Here is a 22,547-nt window from a genome sequence, read left to right as displayed (position 1 = left end):
GGTGAGTGGGGGCACCAGACCAGGGCGGGGCACTGGTTGCTGTCATCAGGGCAAGCCTCTGGTGGTTACTGAAAACTCCTTGCTTCCGCACACTGCAGTCCCACCTGGTGTTTGCACCTGCTGCCAGCACTCAAGCCACCACTTGAACCCGCTGCTGGTGCCCGGCACCGGCCCCAATCACTCTGCAACATCAGCGGGTGTGAGTGGCAGCTGCTGGCCCCGATCACCCCTCAGGGCTTCTCCACCTTCCCCTGCTCCTGAGGGGCAATCGGGACAGCAGCCACTGCGCGCACCCACTGACGGTGCTGGCCCCAATCTCTCTGTACTGTAAGCGGGTGCGAGCAGGGGCCTGTGCTGTCAGCGCGTGGGAGTGGTGCCAGCGGGAGCGGGGCTGCTGGCAGACAGGGGACTGAGGGCCAAAGTGGGAGGGGCCAGGCAGGGGCACAGAGGATGGGCCAAGACCTGCCCCTGTGCCCACCACAACCTTGTGGCCCACCGTTCCTTTCAAGGTGCACGAATATTCATGCACTGGGCCCCTAGTATTAAATAAAAGAACAACAGAAAAAGAAAAGAGAAAGAGAAAAAAATAGATAAGAAAAGAAGAGATAAATAAGAGATAAGACAGAAATAGTAAAGAGAAAATAAATGAAAAAAATAAAATATAAATGAACAAATAAAGAAAAGATTTAAAAAGTGGAGTTCTTCTCCACATGCTTTTGAGCCTGCTGCTATTACTAGTACCCTTTCAACCTGTTATTTGTGGAGTTTGTTGGATTTTGCTCTGGTTTTGTCCAAATCTGGCCACATGGTGTGCTGGTCCCTGGCCTTCCAGGAGGTTCTCTCATGCGAGTCGTTACCCGTTGCTGTCCCTGGCTGGCCCTGGCATCCTGACTGAAGCTTGGCAGGGCGCCTTTCATCTTCTCAGCCTCTACAGAACAGAAAATAGAAACTGGCCATTGGAGCACCCTTGTTTCTTCTTCTATTTTTGTAAATTTGCACTGCAGGGTGACTTCCGGTCCCGACTTCCTCAAACATCTGAGGAATTCACCTCTTCACTCTGAGGTAAATGCTTTTTTTGGTGAGAGAACATCTCAGATTACAGTCCCTGGCCTTGTCCTCATGCTGCTGAAGCTCTTGCTGTTGCTCTGTGGTGAGTAGGACAACGCAGAGTCTGGGGTTCCATCACATGGGGGCTCTGTCTTCTATAGAGCTGTGGGACTCTCGGGAGAAGAGTCTGCCTGGCTATGCTCAGGGATGCTTGGATCTCTACTTCCAACTGAGGGTGGAGTCAGGCAGAAAGTGGTAGATACAAGAAAGCCAGGTTTTTAAAAAGGAAATGATCATTTTAGCTTTTATCTCATAGGATGTGTTCACCGTCTGTCTTTCTACTTTTATTTATTTATTTTTATATATTCTCTATTGATTTCAGAGAGGAAGGGAGAAGGAGAGAGTTAGAAACATTAATGATGACAGAGAGTCATCGATCTGCTGCCTCCTGCTTGCCCCACACTGGGGATGGAGCCTACAACCTGGGCATGTGCCCTGAGAATCAAACCCTGACCTCCTGGTTCATAGGTTGATGCTCAACCAGTGAGCCACACCAGCCGGGCTGTCTTTCTACTTTTTTTTAAAATTGTTGTTGTTAATCCTCACCTGAGGATATTTTTCCATTAGTTTTTAGAGAGAGTGGGAGAGAGAGGGAAAGACAGAGAAACATCGATGTGAGAGGAACACATCGATTGGTTGCCTCCTGCGCGAGCCCCGACCAGGACCCAGGCCAGGGAGGAGCCTGCAACCCTGGTATGTGCCCTTGACTGGAATCGAACCCGGGACCCTTTGGTCCGCAGGCGGATGCTCTATCCACTGAGCCAAACTGCCTAGGGCATGTCTTTCTACTTTTAATGGATGATTTTGTTTTTGGTATTTTCAATAGCCACAAAGATAGTTTGTACAACAAATTGGTCTCTCAGTTCTTTGCCCTTCTTACTATAAACATTGTTTTTCTTTATCTTTTTATGACCTTCCATTCCTACCATCAATCCCTAGAGCATTGCTAACAACTGCCCTATTTCCAAAATCATTGTTTTCAGCATCAGCCCCCCTTCCCCACACAACTAACAGACTGTATCTCCAGCTCACGTTCTCTAATGCTCGGTCTCCAACATGTCTTCAGCTCCCCAAGATTACTTTTCCATTGTCAATTACTACGCTCTGCATCCTCTCTTCTCACAGTAGTCACCTTAGACTCTAGTCCATCACAATACTCCGTTGCATACACCTTCATCTCTCTCCCCCCGCAGCAGTCTCCTGATTAACACAGGTTTCTGCATGCTTCACACCTGTGCCTGAGCAGCTGAATGTGACTTCATACCAAAGGCACAATCGGGCCGCTAGTCTAAAATAAAATCCCAAACTATTACCAAGTCCAGAAACGCCCGGACTGGCTCCTGCTTATTTCTCTCACACCGGTATCAACCGCTGTCGGTCCACCGGGTCGATTCCGGACGCGCTGGCCTGCGTATCCCGCCGTGGGAAAGGTGATGCCTCTTACGTCTTTGCAGGCGCTGCGTCCCTTCCAGAAATGATCGTTTCCAAATACTCAGTAGGCTTTCATTCTAATTTCACTTAGGTTTCTCCTCGATTGACATCTATAGTCAAGACCATCATAAGATCATCAGTAACTCATTTCTCTGACTTATTTTCCTTATGGCGCTAATCACTCTCTGAAATTATGCCATATATTTACTTTTAATTGACTCTCTTCCACTGAAATGTAAAATTTTGACAACAAAGACTACCATTCATCTTTATTCCTGTAACATAAGTGCCATCTACAATGCCTCATATATAGTATTTGTTGTATAGATGAATAAAGGAAATGTGATTTTAATGTAAGCCTTTATCCATTCTTTTCTTCTACCTGAGGAACTAATTTCTTAAATAATAAACATTTAACCTAAAAAAGAAGGCATCTCAGACTAAACATGGGCTTAAATAGATGACAATAATAATGAGATAATATTTACTGAATGTTGAATAAATTCTAGGCACTATTCTAAGCATTTTATGGCTATCAACTTATTTAATTCTCACAAAACTCTATGAGGCAAGTCTGTTATTGTCTCCATTTTTTTCAGAAAAGAAAAGTACAGAGAGATGAAACCTTTTTCTCAGGGTGACACACCGTGTAAGAGGAAGAGCCTCTTACCAATGCCATCGGGCTGTAGAGCCTGCGTTCCCACAGCAGGTGCAGTTTTAGTGATCACCAGGCCTTGAGCCTTCCCACTGTCCTGTCCTGGCTCCCGTTACACGAGGCAGCATTAGAGCGGGGTCATCCGGACCTTTGAGAGGGGGCCTGGAAATGGGCGGCTTGAAGAAGGGAGCTGCTAAGTAGTTCTAAAACAAAGGCACCATCGTGTAATTATAAATGAGAGAAGCTCTTGGAAGTTGCTTTATAATCATAAAATGAACTATGTGTTGTTTATGGGCAGGTGTCTTATGGATGATGTGGAATGTGAGAAAAGGAATGGAGAGAAAGAAGAAAGGAAGGGAGGAAGGAAGGGTAAAAATCAGGAGGGAGGGAGGAAAGAAGAGAAGAAAGGGAAGAGAGAAAGAGTGAAGGAAGAAGAAGGGAACGATGTGGGGGAGGGCGCAGGGAGGGAGGGTCTGTTGTTGGGAAACCCTTTGGAAAATTAAACTTGGCATGGGTTTTGGATATGGTGTTCCGCACTGACCTCTGCCGAATTCTCTCCCAGGTCAGCCCTGTGAACCAACAGGTGAGTTGCACTTCCCTTTCTTCTTCATGGTCGGTGGGTACCTTGACACGTGGGCCAGCCCCGGAGGCCAGTGGGTGGCTGTCTGACATCTGGTGACAGCTGCCGAGGTGTATAAACAACCGTGGCTCGTTCGGGCCTCGGCTGCTGTTCACATTTGTTTCTGTACCTGATATTTGCATGTTCAGCTCGGGGAGCAGGTGTTGGTCTTCCCTCAAAACCACAGTCTTTTTTTTTCCCCTGGGAGGTCCCAGCTTAGGGAGGGATATGCTGCTTGCACACAGAAGTCATGGGCGTCAAAGATTGATTTTATTTTATTTACATAACAATTTTTTTTCAGAATTCTTTATTGTTGAAAGTATTACATATGCCCCACCCCAGGCCCTCACCACCCCACTGTCTGTGTCCACGGGTTATGCATATATGCATACAAGGTCTTTGGTTGATTACCTCCCACCCAGCCACCCTCCCTCAAAGATTGATTTTAGAAGTCTCTGCCCTCGCAGCCCCAGTGTAATCCTCAGCTGGGTGTTACACCAGGAGGGAGAAAGGAGTCACATACCCACGGAGAACACTGTTACAGCCAGCCCTGGGGCCATGTGCAACATAAAATAATGCTGCCGACTCCTTCCCAGTGTAGCTGAGCTGCTGCCACAGCAGTTACCCAGCGTGGTTTCTCTCTCGGACTCTGATTTCTGCAAACTTACTTCATTGTTCTGACCCTCGCTTAAAGTCTTACCTTTACTAGATGGAGAGAGGAGGCCATTTCCCCTCCAGAAGAAATATGTCACTGAAGTGTGTTTCAATGTAATATGTGTCAGAACTCTCTTTTTGTACATAAAATACTAAGCGCAGGGTTAAACGAGGCTGTCCTGTCCCATCAGGAACACAGGCTGCACGTGCAGCGAGGGAACCCCAGATTAGGGTTCCTATGACGAGAGATACTCAGAGCCGACTCCTCCGGCTGGGTCCCTCGCCTGGTGTTTGTCTGAGTCTGTGCTAATGCCACGGTGTCTTATTCTTGGCCCTGTTTTTCCTCTGAAAAGCCACACAGGCGCCTAGTCCTAGCCTAAGCCACACCCAGGGTGATGAAAGCTTCTGCCACCAGGAATTTCTCATGGAGCCTCTGTGCCCGAGAATTATCTCTATATATAAAAGCCTAAGTGACCATTACCACCAGATGACTGGACGACCGGCCAGTAGCTATGACGTGCACTGACCACCAGGGGGCAGATGCTCAACACAGGAGCTGCCCCCTGGTGGTCAGTGCGCTCCCACAGCAACCTCCCATGGTGGCTGGCCAACCTCCCATGGTCCCTGCTGGCCCTGATCGGCCCTGATTGGGATGGGCAAGATGGCCCCAATTGGCCCCGATCACTGGCCAGGCTGAGGGACCCCACCCGTGCACAAATTCGTGCACCGGACCTCTAATTTGAAATAAGCTCCAAGCTTTAAGATTGAGCTCCAAATCCTTGAAAACTGTGCTTTCTGATGTCCTACTCCATCCCCAACCCAGGCTCATTCAGAAAAGTGGCCTACAGGTGCCCAGGTACCTTTTTCCTTCCCTTTTCTGCTCAGGCCCTACATCTGTGCTGCTCCTCAGGCCTCTAGGGACTGCAGTATCCAAGGAGAGAAAGTGACTCCACTGTGCAGGGCATCCCACCCCCCAGCATGGGCAAATCTTGTCGCATCATTTTGGAACTGATGTTCTCCAAGTCCCAAGGCACAGCATTTCAGGGTAAAGATTACAGACATCAAACCAGATATAACCCCCCGGGGATCTGGAACACTTGGCATTTTTAGCTGGTGAATTAAAGATGCATTAGCCAATGAAATATCAAAATCCCTGAGAGCACTGGCCATTCAGGGGTTTGTTTATTCAACCCTCAGAGCCTCTACTATTTGGGAAGTTTTAAGAAATACCTCTTTCTTTCCTACCATAAGGAGATGAGATGAAAGCAGAATACAAATATAACCATCTTTAATTCATCCAGGAAAAAGCTCCTCTGGCAAAAACATACATCCCCGAGGCTCAAGATATGGATTAAATTTTCTCCTTGTAAACATGGCTTCTAAAGGGGCTTGTAAAGAAGTCTCACAAGAAAAAAAGAAAAAAAAAGAAAAAACCCAAAAACAAACAGACATAAATATATGAAAAAAAGTAAAAAAAAAAAGAAAAGTCTTAGAACACAGCCTGTGCAGACGTGTGGATTGAGGACATTTCTAAGCAAGTACATGCCTGCTTCTTTTATTACAATAATAAGGGCAGAAGAGAATAGGTAAAGAGGGAAGTGAGTTTCTCTAAGTCTTTCCCAGATCCTCCAGGTTTTATATTCTGTCTTTGAAAGAGATAGTCTGAGATGTCAGGGGAAAGGAGACAGAAGAAAATAGCCACTAAGGCCTACAACAAGGATGGTTGAAATATATTCACTTTCCCGAAGACTTCAAGCTTTGTCTTCCCCAATGCCAGCTGCAATGACAGTTGTCAGGATCCCTGCACGGTCTCCAGAAAAGCTGCTCTTAGTTCATGGATAGAAACTTCAGTGAGTAGGACTGAGTCAAAGGTAAGGGCTGCCTGTGGTAGGAGGCGATGCTACACAGAGGCAGGTGTGTTGGGGGTGAGCAGATGGCAGAAGAAAGCCCATGGACCACTTGTGGGTGGTGATGTGATCCGTGTGTCCAGTTGGCTGGTTCTCACTTTTTTCTTATTTTTGTTGATTTCAGAGAGGAAGGGAGAGGGAGAGAGATAGAAATATCAATGATGAGAGAGAATCATTGATCAGCTGCCTTCTGCACACCCTCTACTGGGGATCAAGCCTGAATCCCAGGCATGTGTCCTTGACCGGAATCAAACCCAGGACCCTTCAGTCCACAGGCTGCCGCTCTATCCACTGAGCCACACCAGCTAGGGCAGATTCTCAGTCTTGTTTCAAATGCTAAGAATACAAAATGACTTTGAATGCCATTGCCCTGGAATATGTGTTTAATCCTTCTCTCTAGCGCTGCTTTTGACAGTCAGCCCTCCTCGGCCCATAGAGGAGAACTCAATGACCCTGACCTGTAAGACCCAACTCCCTCTACAGAAGTTAGATGTCCTGCTCCAGTTCTTCTTCTTCAAAGATGGCTCTGCCCTGGGGCTGAGCTGGAACAACTCCTCGGAGCTCCAGATTACTGCCCTGAAGAGGAAAGATTCAGGGTCCTACTGGTGTGAAGCTCAGGCAGAGGGACATAAAGTCATACGGAGCAGGAGAGTCCAGATAGATGTGTGGGGTGAGTGCCACTGGGGCCCTCTGCTGGGTGGTCAGGGGGGGCGTGAGCCTGGGCTGTGCTGACTGTTCTGTTCTGCTCCTGAGCGGCTCTCTCTAGGCGAGTCCTTAGGGGTCCTCCCTTCTCCTTGCTATTCCCATTCAAGCCAGCAGAAGAGTATTTAGACAAACTTTATTGTGCGTCTTCACTCTGCTGGAGAGAGTGGAGAAAATCTACATAATACATGGTCCCTGATACAAGTAGCTGTTGCTCACTCAGCACTTTGAACAACCACGGTGAAATAGAGGGTGTTGTTGTATAGGAAGGGCTATTAATAAAAATACTGAGAAGAGAGAAAGATGACCGAGGTTGCAAGAGAAGGCTTTGTGGACTAGGCTATTACAGAGGGGCTTATGGAAGAAAAGTGTGGGCCTGGTTTTTAAAGATAGAAAAGGTGTTTTCTGATTCAAAATCACAGATGTTATTGCAAGTCAGGGCCGATGCTTCTGATATCCTTTCATTCTCGGACAAAGATGTGTCCATTGCGCCATAAAGCAGCTGTTTTCCAGATGCCTGGGCTTCCCAGACCTGCTCACAATCAACATTGGTGATGGTGGAACACACACACACACACACACACACACACACACACGCACACACACACACCATATACCACATACATACACACACACACCCCACAACCCCCCCATCCCCCACACACCATACACACACACCCACACACACACATCACACACACCACACACACACACCCCACAAACCCCCTCCACACACACCACACACACACACACACACACCCTACACACACTACACACACACACACTACAAACACACCACACACACACCACACACACACACCACACCATATACCACACACACACACACCCCCCACAAACCCCCTCCACACACACACACACACACACACACACACACACACACACGCCAACCTAGAGAGCAGGCCCTATTCCAGCACAGAGTTGGAAGCACCACTCAAACCCAGGCAGTCTGATCTGCAACACGCAATATTAACCAGTAGCTTTTGTGCTGTGAGGAGTGAGTGTTTGAGAGACATCAGGGTGGTGGGAAGTCCATTGTCCCAGGGAGGGAGGTGATGCTGCATCCTCCATGGTGATATTATGGTGCCTTCTTATCCTACCACCATGAACCCAAACAACGCCAATTTCAAATCAGCAGAACCCCCGGCCCCCTCCCCCATAATTAAACTACATAAATGATTGACTTTATCCAACGCCTTTTCCCCAGGACAGTCATACCTTCTCCTGCCCCTGAAACTCCTCCTCAGGGCTCACGTGTCATTTGTGTTTGACAGGAGTCCCTGTCTACAATGTGAGCTTGGCGACACAGCCCCCAGGGGGCCATGTGATGGAGGGAGAGAAGCTGTCTCTTGTCTGCATGGCCGCGGGAGGGACAGGAGACATCACCTTCCGGTGGTACCGAGGGGCCCTGGGGTCAAACCTGGGAGCCAAGACCCAGCACTCCCTGACGGCGGAGTTTGAGATTCCTGCGGTGAGCGAACAGGACGCCGAGGCCTATTACTGCGCAGCGGACAATGGCTACGGCCCCAGCCTCAGTGGGCTCGTGAGCATCGCTGTCAGAAGTAAGTGCCCCTGCCCATCAGCTGGCAGGAGCTGGCACACGGGACCCCTGTTTCCTCGGGGGCATCCTGAGGAAGCTCAGGGGGCCGAGCGCCTGAGGGAAGAGATGGTGAGTCTGCCACGCTGTCAGACACCCTCTCAGACACCCCACCATCTTTTTCAGTTCCAGTGTCTCAGCCTGTCCTCACCTTCAAGGCTCCGGGGGCCCAGCAGGTGGTGGGGGATGTGGTGGAGCTGCACTGCGAGGCCAGGAGCGGCTCTCCTCCCATCCTGTACCAGTTTTACCTCGAGGATGTCCCTCTGGGGAACAGCTCAGCCCCCTTCGGGGGAGGAGCCTCCTTGAACCTCTCTTTGACCTCAGAACATCGTGGGAACTACTCCTGTGAGGCCGACAATGGCCGGCGAGCCCAGCGCAGTGAGGCGGTGCCCCTCTACGTCACAGGTACAGCTCAGCCCACGGAACGGTCTTGGTGAACGTCTCTTTCTCAGCAGCCTGGGAGGGTTTCACGGGCCTCGCAGTGTTTGCTGCTGTGTTACCCCAGATGGGGTTCGGTGGGTGGTGCCGCCCTGGGGGTGTATCTGAGGGGCCTGGAGGACCTAGTGGCTGGGTGCATCTCTTGTTCTTTCATCGTTGAGAAGAGCTGCAAGTCTCTAGATAACCAAGTCTCACTGCCTCTTCCCCCTGCGAAGGGCTGACCTTGGCCTCAAGACGGCTGCTCTCCAAATCAAAGTCCTTCTCCCTGGCAGCTTACGCACAGGTCTCTCTCCCCAGTGCCTGCAGAGGACAGAGAAAACCCTGCTTCACCCATCCTTGAGGGGCTGCTTGGCGGCCTTGGTCTCACCACTATGGCCCTACTCTTTTGCTGTTGGCTCAAGAGAAAAGCAGGTGAGTATTTATGGAGATTGGTATGCTGTTACCGTGACCTTGGTTTTCACTGAAGTAGGCTGCATTTGTGTCACGTATACTATAAAGAATGAATGCATCGTGTGCGTCACCTGCCTGCAGACCTGCTTACAACTCCCAGCAGGGAACGGCACCTATTAAAGTAATGTTGTTAGTCAAGTCCCTATTCCCTTTGTATTATCAGTTGAAATCCAGCTGATACCTAATGATTCTGTGATTTAATTTTATATGAAAATGTAACTATTTAAATAACGAATCAGCTACTGGATGAGAAATACAGGGAGCAGTTCCAGCTATACTGACCATCTCCCAACTAAAGTCAATGCATCAATTCTTATGCACCTTAGACTGAAATTACATGCCCCCCCCCCCGCCCCATGCTTGTCCACACATCCTCACATTCTACTCATTGCTGGGTCTTTTCCACTTTTCAGTTTAAATGTCATTTTAAAAAATACATATTTTTAAAATTGATTTTAGAGAGGAAGGGAAAGGGAGAGAGAGATATAAACATCAATGATGAGAGAGAATCATTGATCGACTGCCTCCTGTATGCCCCACATTGGGGATTGAGCCTGCAACCCGGGCATGTGCTGTGACTGGGAATCGAACCGTGACCTTCTAGTTCATAGGTCGATGCTCAACCACTGAGCCACACCGGCCAGGCTTAAATGTCATTTATTCCCCAAGAGGCTTCACCTGGCCACACAGCCTACAATTCTCTTCTAGTATTCATCAACAGAGTACCAAGTTATTTAGTTTTTCACTTTTATCCCCATTGGTAATTAAATATTTATTTGTACCTTTAATCTTGGTTTCTTGGTCTCCGTTGATCAAGTTGGAGATGAGGCAAGAGAAGACACTATGAGCTTCTCATTTAAATTACAAGCTTTTTCTGCGTCTTTGGGCGCCTCACCCCATCTATCATAGGGCTGGGCAGTGCCTCCCCTGCAGGATCTTGTCACGATAAAACTAGGTGGTGTGGTTGTAAGATCAGAAGCAAAAAATCTAATAGATGTGAAGGTTCGAAGGCTTGAGCTCAAGTCTAAGCTTTGGTATTCACTGTCATTGGAAAGCTCGCTTAATTCTTCTAGGCCTGAGTCTCTTCATCTGCAAAATGCAGGGCCGGCCTGAATGGCTGCCAGTTTGTCCCTTGGGCACACAGTGGCATCTGTGACGGGCGTGCTGGCGCGGAAACATGCCCCGCACAAGCACTACAGGAAAACTGGTGAAGAGTTCCCCACTGACATGTGTTCATGTGTTTGACTTTCAGGAAGACGTCCAGCCAAGGACCCACCCAGGTGAGCCTCTGCTTCCTCTTTCTGCATGGACAGTGTAGAAAGATCTATTTTATAAAAGTTAAATGGTCCTCTCTCAGGAGCTTTTTTCATATTAATATATAGATATATTTTATTAACTTCAGAGAGGAAGGGAGACGGGGAGAGAAATAGAAACATCAATGATGAGAGAGAATCATTGATTGGCTGCCTCCTGCACACCCCACCCTGGGGATCGAGCCAGGCATGTGCCCTGACCGGGAATTGAACCGTGATCTCCTGGTTCATAGGTCAATGCTCAACCACTGAGCCACGGCAGCCGAACCATATTTTTATTATATCCAAAACTTCCACCACACAGTTCCCTCACTGATAACTTGGAATATTCATTTGCTCCTCCTCTTCTTTTATATATTAACAAGTTAATTTAAATCCTTTCATCATTCTTCCTAATTTACCACCTTCGCTAAATCTGTAGAATGAGAAAGCTACATTACTTTGACTCATTCGATGCATTCAGTCAGTTCACCAATATCTGAGGGTCTGCAAGTCATTCCATCAAGTGAAATGGAAATATATACAAATTTTGAGAGTCGTGAAGTATCATAGATAAATATACATTTCTGTAACACAGGCCAGAGAGTAGTGAACATACTGAAAATTTTCATGATAAAGTTCTTTAGGAGTTTAGAAGAGGGAAAGATTTTTAGAATGCTTTCATCTGGGGATATCAATATGTACTTGATATGTTCTATAGTGTGTTATTGTTTACGCCAACAAAAAAAGAGGTGTGCTTCCCTCCCCCCTAAATCAGAGTAGCATGTACACGCCGAGACAATCATCTTATTTTCTTTCCTCAAGACCCTTGTTCGCCTAGAACATGCTTTCCATGTGGAGTGAGTCACTATTTCTTCATTTGGTACTTACTGAGCACCCGTAATGTGAAAGGCACTATCCCGGGTGTGGGCAATGCCACAGTGAGCCGTCAGCCGAGGACCTTATACTTCTGGACTGCATGCCTGGAGTTACTCTGCCATGTCTTACTCAGCCCCTGTACTGGGCTGTGGCTTCTACCATACAGCGGTGCGGATTGCTGATTTCCCCAGAAATCACTATTCTACTTAGAACTCTTTCCAACAGGCCCCTCCCATTCAGTGTCTTACTCATAATCTCAGATGGTGACGTCTGGAATGCTAGCACAGACGGATAGCATGTGTTTCTGTGTTTGCAGGAGCCCTCCCAGCCCTCCACCCCGAGAATTCACCTACGTGAACGCAACGGCTCCAGTGCAGCAGCAGCCGATATATGGAAACGGTGAGGTGTCCCCATGACCTGGACCAAGGCAGGTAGAGCGAGCCAGGGAAGAGGCCACGGGGTCATGTCTGCTGGTCAAACCTGGCCCTGCTGTGCTCCGGCCACCTCCCCAAATAGATGGACCACCCGTCTTCAGGGCTGAGAAGGGGGCGTGTCTGCAGCAGTTTAAATGGCAGGAAGAAGGGACTGTGTCGTAACGCCTCCTTTCCCCTCTCTCAGTGAATGTTGTCAGTGGAGGTGAGGTTTACTCCCTGGTGTACCATATGCAACAGGAGCGGCGATCAGCGCCAGGTAAGACACGAGGGAGCGCATTTTTCTCTGACTTTTGTCTTGCCTGGAACCAAGAAAGGGTTGTGTATAGCTGTGCTCTTTTGTGTGGTCGCTTCTGCCCTTGGCGCTGACTGCGCATCGTTGTGCCTCTCTGAGGGCCGGCCTTTGGCCTGGAACCTGCCTCAAGGAGAACCCAGTGCCTGATGGTGGAGTGTACACCTCACTCTGCAGTCAGGTGCAAGCCCTGGAGAGGTGGCTTCTGCTTTTCTCTGTGACGAGCCCTATGCACTCCCTGCAGCACCCGACACAGCCGCCCAGTTGCTACTGTTGTCCTACCTGGTACACGGTGGGCCCGGAAATGCTGGCGGATGTAAATGCCAGGAGGGACCTACTTATCCTCCCACCCCCAGGCTGTTACTTTTTCTCTGCATATAAGGGAAGTATATTTGTGATAGGCAGAAAAGTGAGACAAAAATAGTAAGAGAAATAAATCCATGGGCGATAGACCGAAGAGGAAGAAGCCTTTATTAAAACTAACTTAGTGAAGACTTTAAGTGTAAGTACAACCTCATAGCATGCACCCTTTTCTTCACAGTACCATCCCTGAGGACACAGATGCAGGATAAGGTGAGTTGGAATTCCTCCAGGCTCTTTCTTCTGGGGTCTGGTTGTCATACTTTTAAAATGATGGCCACTAAGGAAAAATGAAAGAGCCCATGGTCTACCTTCTCCTTTGTCTTCTCACACAGTGGGGAGAAAAACATTCAGTCATAACAACGAAGTGTCACTGTAGAAGGACATTTGGGAGGCTTGCGTATACATGTATTTTAGCCATGGACATATGGGTGACTTGGGACTAAACTGTAGTGTTTACCCGGTCTAAAATTTTTATTTAAAAATCTTTACACTGAAATACTGTTAAGCTGTACACATATAACTTTGTGCTGTAAGGTTAACTAAGCAACACATCTACATATATAAAAAGCTAATAAGCAAAGTGTCCCCTCGGGAGTTCAACTGAGAGACTGGGAGTTCAATTGCTCACTATAACATGTGCTGACCACCAGGGGGCAGCATGGAACGAGGGGAGGCCCCGGCCGGCAGACAAAAGGCCCCGATCAGCCCTGATTGCCGGCCAGGACCCTACCTGTGCATGTATTTCATGCACAGGGGCCTCTAGTAGAAATATAAATTAATAAGCTAAACAGTGATGTTTATAATTAAAAATAGGTAATTTCTAAACTTTGAACAATTCATAACATCACTGATGATACAAAAATGCTTTCATAAAATGCAGAAATACTGATTCTTCACGGATGCAGGGACAGCAGGTGCTTTGCAATTTTGTTAAGTGTGGTGTGACAGTCAAATGTCTCAGGACAGAATTCAAGTCCTTGGTAAACCCCTGGGTGGCACGCTACCTTTAGTTTATGAATACCAAATTCTGAAATTAAAAAAAACCTGACAGCCCCTGGGACTGCCTCGCAATGGCCCATAAGAATGAGAGAGGCCTCGTATGTTTGGGTCAGTTTGAAGGTCATCAGCAGCACCTCTGCAGCCCACCAGTGATTGCAGACCCTCTGAAACGGCTGCCCCAGGGCCACAGTCTTCCAGTAACTTCTAATTCATGTGCTGCACGGCGCACCATGCCTTTAGCTGCTTGGGAAAGAGAACTGGTGGGAGGCATGCTCTCCCTGTGTTCCCTGCTCGGGCCCTACCCCTGTGCCTCTGCTTCTAGGACCCCTCAGCCATCTACTCTGGAGTGAAAACCGCAAGCAGTTCAGATGATGACTACGAGGATGCTATTTAAGTTATGGAAGACTCTGCTCTTTATAAAGCATCTGTGACCCAGGCCTCAGAACCAGTGTGTTCTTCAGAGATCTGGGGAATCCGCTGTCCAGGAGCCCCATCCAGGGGAATGCCCTCCACGAGACGATTTCCACCTCTACTGGAAGGCAAAGTTGGCTCAAGCCCCGAACAGACCACCCCAGAGACCCCACATGAATGAAGAAATAGGAAGGCCTCTGCTACCAGAACCTGATGCTTGCTGGTTCTTTCAGGCCCAGGTCAAATTGTGCTCTAACTTCTTTTTCTAAGAGGAAACAGGACAGGATAAAAGCACTTAGGACTTTGGGGTCGAGGGAAAGCAGGGCTTAGGGTGCACAAAACCCAAGGTTAGTGATTTCATGGGACTTCTCCATACAGAGAGCTGTGTCCATCATGTGGTCCAGGTGCCTTTTCTGCTCAGACGGTACTGACCACTTACATTAATCTTCCTGTTTCTCCATAAAATATGTGACTCGTCACATTTGAAGTCGCTGTTACCAAATCAGAATTAAAACAATGTTACACAAGACATCACTGCGGTTATGCTCAATGTTAGCATATTTTGTATGTACAAGCCCAGCTGGATTTGTAGTGAGATATATTTGTGCTTGTCACCACATCCAATGTTCTGCCTTTGCTGCAGCCCCAGAAGCTTTGTGAGTATAATTTTTTATTCACAAATGTTGTGAAAACACGTGAAAATATGATTTGGAGTTTGTATTTTAATTTTAAATCAATCATTTGCTAACGCTTATAAATTTAAACAATATAAAGCATAAAATGTAAAAAATTAAAGTCTTCCCTGTAATTTAACACAAGTGGCCCCCATTGTTAAACATTAAGCATTGTTAAAATCACAGCTCTGCAGAGATTTTTCTATTTTTGTACAGGCATTTATACATCATTGTAAATATGTAAATATTTAGAAATATACCTATTTAATAAAATACCATGAAATATTTTTTAAAGTTGAAAATGCTACCATTTATTCCTCTAGACAAACATATCAATGCACAAATATGATGAATATAAAAAGAAAATTATATGATAAACTCAAAAACAGCCTCTGATTCTGAATTCTGTCAGTGTTCTTACCTTTTGGGACAGCGTGAATGGACATTATTATGCTAAGTGAAGTAAGCCACCAAGGTGCATGCCCTTGACCTGGATTGAACCTGGGACCCTTTGGTCTGCAGGCTGACGCTCCATCCACTGGGCCAAACTGGTCAGGTCCGCACAGATGCTTTCTTACACTGCAGAAGGCCAGGGGTTGGGCACTCTTCTAGATGGTCTAGACCAGTGGTTGGCAAACTGCGGCTCGCGAGCCACATGCAGCTCTTTGGCCTCTTGAGTGTGGCTCTTCCACAAAATACCACAAAATACCACGTGTGGGCGCGCACATACAGTGGGATTGAAACTTTGTGGCCTATGTGCAGAAGTCGGTTTTCGGAAAGGAGATAGGCGAAACAAGTATACAAGACGAGTGTGGAAGAAAGAGTTGGAAGGGGTCGACCCCAGCGAATGTACCTCAATCAGATTGAGGACGTTTTTAGCAAAGGCCAGCTTAGGACAGTGATGGCGAACCTATGACATGCATGTCAGAGGTGACACGCGAACTCATTTTTTTGGTTGATTTTTTTTGTTAAATGGCATTTAAATATATAAAATAAATATCAAAAATATAAGTCTTTGTTTTGCTATGGTTTCAAATATTAAAAAATTTCTATATGTGACACGGCACCAGAGTTAAGTTAGGGTTTTTCAAAATGCTGACACGCCGAGCTCAAAAGGTTCGCCATCACTGGCTTAGGAGCACCCTAATTAAGTTAATAACAATGTACTTACCTATATACAGTGGGGCCTTGACTTACGAGTTTAATTTGTTCCATGACGGAGCTCGTAACTCAAATTACTCGTATGTCAAATCACTGTGACGTTCACTGCACCAACTAGCGGTGGGGTATCTGAAGCTGGCTCGTAACCCGAATTTTTTTGAGCTTGCAACTCAAAGCAAAAAATCGTCCCAGAGACGGCTCATATCTCAAAAAACCTTGTTAGTCGGGATACTCATAAGTCAAGGCCCCACTGTAGTTTAGTTTAAAAAATTTGGCTCTCAAAAGAAATTTCAATTGTTGTACTGTTGATATTTGGCTCTGTTGACTAATGAGTTTGCTGACCACGGGTGAAATCAAGACCCTGAAGATCAGCTGAAAGGAAAGTGGAGTGGGCCTTGTGAAGTCCTATTAGTTAAACCTGGGATGCACCACCCACGAGTAACACCTGTGAACCCTTAACTGGTCTTTAATTACTTTTGAAAAGAACAGGATGACCGAGACCCCAGCTGGCCAGGAGAAGACCCAGACATCTCAGAAGCAGACTGCTTCCGCCCAGCAGTCCTGACTAGGCCTGTATCACCCTAAACTTACTGTAGTTGGAGTTACCACATTAACCTAATCATTTCACTAAACTCTCCACTTTAACTTGCTATTGTTTTGCTTTAAACACTGTGCTATTCGTTCCTGATTGTGATATTTGCTTGTATGGTCCTAGTATTCTACTTTGTTATGCTTCCTTGAACTTTTTTGAAGAATTAAATCACATCCTTTGTCCCCTGATCAGCCGTAAGCAGCTAGAGCAGGCCCTGCCCCTGTTCTGCACAACTGAGAAATGAACAAAAAGGGGGTTTGTAACCTAGGAATCAGCTCAAACTGGCTCTATCCTGTTTCTTACAAGATATTGAGAGACAACAAAACAAAACTGCAAGTCATGCATCTGAAGCATATGTACAGGAGAAAACGTTACAAATTAAATTCAGAACCTAAAAGGGCTGTGGGACATTTACACTATGGAATACTGTGCAGTTATGAAAAAGAGAGGCCTCTTACCCTTTGGGACAGCATGGATGGGCCTGGAGAATACTATTCGAAGTGAAATAAGCCCATCTGAGAAAGACAAATATCACATGATCTCACTTATTTGTGGCATCTAATGAACAAAATGAATTGACCAACAAAGTAGCAGAATTTTCACAGATACATCGCTTTTGGCAAGAGAAATAAAGGGAAAAAAACCCACAAACGGGACTACATCAAAATAAAAAGTTAATGGACAGTAAAGGAAATAGCATAAAAATGAAAAGGGAACCCGGTGTACGGGAGAACATTTTTGCCAATGTTACATCTGATAAGGGGTTAATTTCCAAAATATATAAAGTACTTATACAACTCAACAAAAGAAAGACAATCAAATTTAAAAATGGGCAGAAGACTTGAATAGATAATTCTCCAAAGAGGACATACAAATAGCCAAGAGACATATGAAAAAATGCTCAACATCACTAATCATCAGAGAGATGCAAATTAAAATGACAATGAGGTACCACTTTGCACCTGCCAGAATGGCTACTATCAATAATTCAACAAACAATCAGTGCTGGCATGGATGCGGGGTAAAGGGAGCACTAGTTCACTGCTGGTGGGAATTCAGATTGGTGCAGCCACTATGGAAAACAGTATTGAGTTTCCTGAAAAAATTAAAAATAGAACTTCAGTTTGACTCAGCAATTCCACTTATGGGAATATATCCTAAAAACCTCGAAACACCAATCAGAAATAATCTATGCATCCCTATGTTCATAGCAGCGTTATTTACAATAGCTATGATTTGGAAACAGCCCAAGTGCCCATCAGTAGATAAGTGGATAAAAAAGCTGTGGGACATTTACACAATGGAATACTATGCAGCTGTAAAAAAGAGGGATCTCTTACACTATGGGACAACATGGATGGACCTGGAGAATATTATGCTAAGTGAAATAAGCCCATCTGAGAAAGACAAATATCACATGATCTCACTTATTTGTGGCATCTAATGAACAAAATGAATTGACCAACAAAATAAGACCTGAAGCAGGGAGGCATGGAACAGACTAACATACTTTGATGTGGGATTTGGGGGATGAGAAGAGATAAACCAAAGAACTTATATACACAGCCCGTGGACACACGCAGTAGGGTAGTGAAGACCTAGGGGGGGGGGGGGGGGGTAAAGGCTGTAAGGGTGGAAAATGGGAGGTATCTGTAATACTATCAACAATTAAAATATATTAAAAATATTGAATGTAAACTGTAATTGAATATATATATATAATTTTATTTTTATTTTTATTTTTTACAAAGGACCTGATTATGGCTGGAACCTGGACATCAGAACCCTTTCAGAGGCAAAGGGTCTGTTGTCCAGGAAGATCTTGTGCTGAAACCTCTTCAGTTTTGCCCCAAACCCCAGATCAGGGAGACAGACGTGAGCTTTGCTTCTTGTCTCCTTGCGGGTCCGCCTCGCAATAACGCTTTGGCTTTTCTCAGCAGCGGGTGCCCCGGTACTGGCTTCTATGGCCATCGGGCAACAAGTCTGTGCTCAGCAATGTGACTGTTACTGTCTTGGGTGAATTTAGTCATTACTATGATACGTGCTTTACATACATTTTGACACTGACTTCTGTCATAGTGACGTTGGAACCCCAAATTCAACCAAATATATCGAGAGCTCTCGAGTTAACTAGCCCCATTTTTCCACTCTGTTCTCATAACCAACTGCTTCAAATGGGAGATGTTATTTATTTTGTTGTGAATTGTGTGTCATGAAGATTCTCTTTGTCTCTGTCTCATTGTTGTCAGACCTCATCTCGTGTGCCATTCAAGACATTGAACAGAGTTTATAGAAAAGGTGGTTGTCCTGCATCGGTTGCAGTGGTCGGCAAACTGCGGCTCGCGATCCACATGCGGCTCTTTGGCCCCTTGAGTGTGGCTCTTCCACAAAATACCGACTTCTGCGTGTGGGCCACGAAGTTTCAATCGCACTGTATGTACACGCCCGCACGTGGTATTTTGTGGAAGAGCCACACTCAAGGGGCCAAAGACCCGCATGTGGCTCGTGAGCTACAGTTTGCTGACCACTGGGTTAGGGTATTCGTCTGTTTCCTGCCACCTGTGGGATTTCTCATTCAAGGGTCTGCAAACTGATCCAAGAGGCTTTTATATCTACATGTAACTCTGCTTCCCTCTGGTACCTGTGCTCCATATTGCTGGTGGCTAAATATCCATAAGGAGTATGTGTATCTCTCACTTTGGAAAAACCTACACACACAGAAGTTCACTTCTCTCTCCATCATAATTTTAAACATTAAGTTACCCTTTCCTCCATTTAATTGCTAAATCTCCTAATCTCTAGCTTTGGTTCCTGGCTTGCATCAAAATTTAGGTATGCTTCCAGATTATGTCTATCCACATGCAAATGTCTATCCTATATAATAAAAGGCTAATATGCAAATTGTCCCCTAGACCAGGAGTTTGACCAGGGGGAGGGGCCAGCCGGCCAACCACCCGTGGCCTCTCCCCTCAGCCAGCCGGACCCCACCCGTGCACGAATTCGTGCACCGGGCCTCTAGTCACCTATAAAATAAAGAACAGGATCCGAATGAAATATGTTAATTATTTTAGGGAACTTATTGTCATTATTGTGGCTCATCCACCTCACGATGACATTTGACTCTAATAACTCATTGCTTCTTTTCCCACCTGCAATCCTCACTTTCACAAAAACCACAAATTCCAGCTCACACCATTTGGCAACACTTTGACAAATACTAATTCTCAACCTAAAAGGCAGGACACATTCTCATGGAGAACATGTTAGAATCAATGAAAAAACAGATATTTTGAAAAATTCACTCTGAAGTTATTTTGTTGATGGTTTCTTTTGCTGTGCAGAAGCTTTTTAATTTTGATATAGTTCCATTTGTTTATTTTTTTATTGTTTCTCTTACCCTTGGAGACACATTGACAAAAATATTGCAATTTTTCATAACATATCAATTTAAGTTTTTGCCAGTCACAATCCCAAAGTTAGATTTACCCTGAGAGAGGCCCTGCTTGCTCCACGCAGGCACCTGGGGCTTGGCATTGACTCACTGTCTTTGGTCATAATCTCCTTTTTGAGCATCTACCACCAACTCTTTCCTTTGAAAATCAGTTGACAGTGCTCTAAACTCACTACCATTGAGACTGGGTCTGGGCTAGTCTCAGCACTTAATCCCCAAAGACCTTAGCATTAGGCCTTGCTATGGAGTCAGCTCAGGCTTTAATGATGGAGGACAATGAAAATGATAGAAACCCAGTTCTTAACACCATGACCCATACCCGCCTGAACTCTGACTTCCGCATTTGCCCCCAGTTCTACCGGGCCCGAGGAGAAAGGATTTTGTCTTGTTTGAGTTGACCTTTGATTTTACAGGGGCCTAGAAGGGCATGGGCCTAGATGGGCACAACGAAATCCTACACTGGGGATTTCCCCAAACAAATGGTAGGGGTTTTTCTTAAACTAGGGAGGGTGGTTTCCCAGGCAGCTGCAACTTGCTGACATGTTTCCATTTTCTCCCCCTGGAAGCAGAAGTTGGTCCTAAATATCAGTTTACATTAAAAAATATACATTTTATACAGAGAGGAAGGGAGAGGGAGAGAGAGATAGGAACATCAATGATAAGAGGGAATCATTGATTGGCTGCCTCCTGCACACCGCACACTGGGGATCAAGCCTGCAACCCGGGCATGTGCCCTGACTGGGAATCGAACCATGACCCCCTGGTTCGTAGGTTGGTACTCAACCACTGGGCCACACTGGCTAGGCTCAGTTTAAATTTTTTACCTTTGCTTTGTTGATCTCTATTATTGGGGGTGCTGCTGGGTTTCAATATCCAATATTCCACAATCGTCTCATCTTCCTGGGAAGCATCTACATAATAGCTGCTTCTGAAACTTGTACTTGTACCTGTTACCTTACCTGCTTACCCTCCGTTCTGGAGAGAGATAGAAATTCTTATTAGTGCAAGGGGCATCTAAACATTGGGAATTTAGGATAGTGCTATGAATGTGACTCTGTGATAGTCACTGCCTGCATCAGGGCTCTCCCCTGTTTAGTTTAGGCTAATGGGTAGACTCAGAATACAGCTAAGAGAAGATGTTTATCATGGTCACAACCTACAGGCCAAAGGTACCACAGACCAGCTAATCCTTCACAGGTTTGGGAGACATTGGGACCCCAATTTAAAAAAAAAAAGGAATATTTTGAAAAGCTATGTCAGCATCAGTTACCTGGCTTGTGTAGGGAAATGTACCAGCTGGCTACTGAGGAAATGTACCAGTTGAGACTGGTCATACTACACAGAAAGTCTGCCACCTGAAGTATTGCTAGAGATATTGGGAAAGGTTACATTTCCTTTCAAAGTTCCCAAGAGCAGGAGAGGAGTTTTATTTCTAATTTAATAGAATCTGTTTTCTGAAGCTCACGGTGCCTCTGCCCTAGTAGACATGATAGACCTTTAAAGCAAGGCCTGCTGTTGAGGACAGTTACTTATCACCTTGTAGCTCTTTCATTCTCCTGGCCACGCCTCCACACTGAAGACCGGCGGGAGTTCACAACAGTCCCCAGAGGGTTGCAAGATTTAAAGTTGGAGAAGTCCTGCCCATGCTATCCCAGAATCTTTACCCCCTAGTATATAGGAGGTTTCATGAGTTCCCTTTCTTGTTCTTCTGAGCCACTAGGTAGTATTGTTCTATTTGACACCAAGTTATTAGATGTCTGTCCGTTGCCATGGCCCGTCCAGCCCCATTTGCCAAAGGCTACAAAGAACAACTTTCCTGCTTTTCAGGTCACGCTTTCTCTGAAAACTATCAGTCCCTCCCCCTGGCAGCTGCCATTGTTTTTGTTTTGGGTGCGGTTGTGCCCCCCTCAGCTGGGAAGCCCCAGACTGGGAGAGATGAGGCTTCCACAGAGAAAGGGGTGCATGTGGAGCTAGAGGGTGCGGGAAGAATCCCTTTTCCGCAGGTTAACAGGCGCTCCAAGCTCTCTGTTTTCACCAGATGGGTGTCCTCTCCATCAAAGACAAAGGATGCTCTGGAGCACAGCAGCCATGGCAGCTGTGGAACCGTCCAGGTTCTGTGTTCTCCTGCTCGGATAATAAACCGGCAAAGCACACAGGTGTCTTCTCGTGGCTTAAAATGCTGGTGTGATTAACAAAGAGAAGAATCAGCTTTAATTACCTGCTAAGAGAGTTACAGTCTTCAAAAGTCTGACCTTTGAAAATATATAGTTTTTATCTCTGAGATTAGGAACAAGACAAAAATGCCCACTCTCACCACTATTATCAACACTAGAGACACAAAAGCATGGCAGGTTCGGTCCCTAGGCTTGGCCTGCGATCAGGGCCATCTTCCCCAGCTGCCTGCAGCCGGCCTCCCCCCCGCCC

The 22,547-nt window shown here is 46.1% G+C and overlaps 1 protein-coding gene across 1 annotated transcript; it reads left to right on the top strand.

Moving 5' to 3' along the window:
* The first annotated feature begins 748 nt into the window (after positions 1-748).
* On the top strand, positions 749-14,228 carry LOC102262886 (Fc receptor-like protein 1). The gene is made up of 12 exons (XM_014532324.1): positions 749-1,150; positions 3,756-3,776; positions 6,774-7,043; positions 8,368-8,655; positions 8,817-9,095; positions 9,426-9,539; positions 10,831-10,858; positions 12,066-12,148; positions 12,368-12,439; positions 12,717-12,788; positions 13,014-13,045; positions 14,157-14,228. Exons 1-12 carry the CDS (start codon positions 1,120-1,122, stop codon positions 14,226-14,228), a joined length of 1,362 nt encoding a protein of 453 aa, XP_014387810.1. The 5' UTR covers positions 749-1,119.
* Positions 14,229-22,547: the final 8,319 nt, after the last annotated feature.

Source organism: Myotis brandtii, unplaced genomic scaffold, assembly GCF_000412655.1.
Source record: "Myotis brandtii unplaced genomic scaffold, ASM41265v1 scaffold882, whole genome shotgun sequence".
NCBI lineage: Eukaryota > Metazoa > Chordata > Mammalia > Chiroptera > Vespertilionidae > Myotis > Myotis brandtii.
The sequence above is the reverse complement of the archived record's forward strand: the minus strand, read 5'-3'. Positions and strand labels throughout refer to the sequence as shown.

Bases quoted from the DNA above. Each gene is read 5' to 3' on its own strand.
- LOC102262886 (XM_014532324.1), top strand. From the start codon at position 1,120: ATGCTGCTGAAGCTCTTGCTGTTGCTCTGTG. The intron at 10,859-12,065 runs GTGAGCCTCTGC...CTGTGTTTGCAG, and splicing joins CCAGCCAAGGACCCACCCAG to GAGCCCTCCCAGCCCTCCAC. The intron at 13,046-14,156 runs GTGAGTTGGAAT...CTCTGCTTCTAG, and splicing joins GGACACAGATGCAGGATAAG to GACCCCTCAGCCATCTACTC.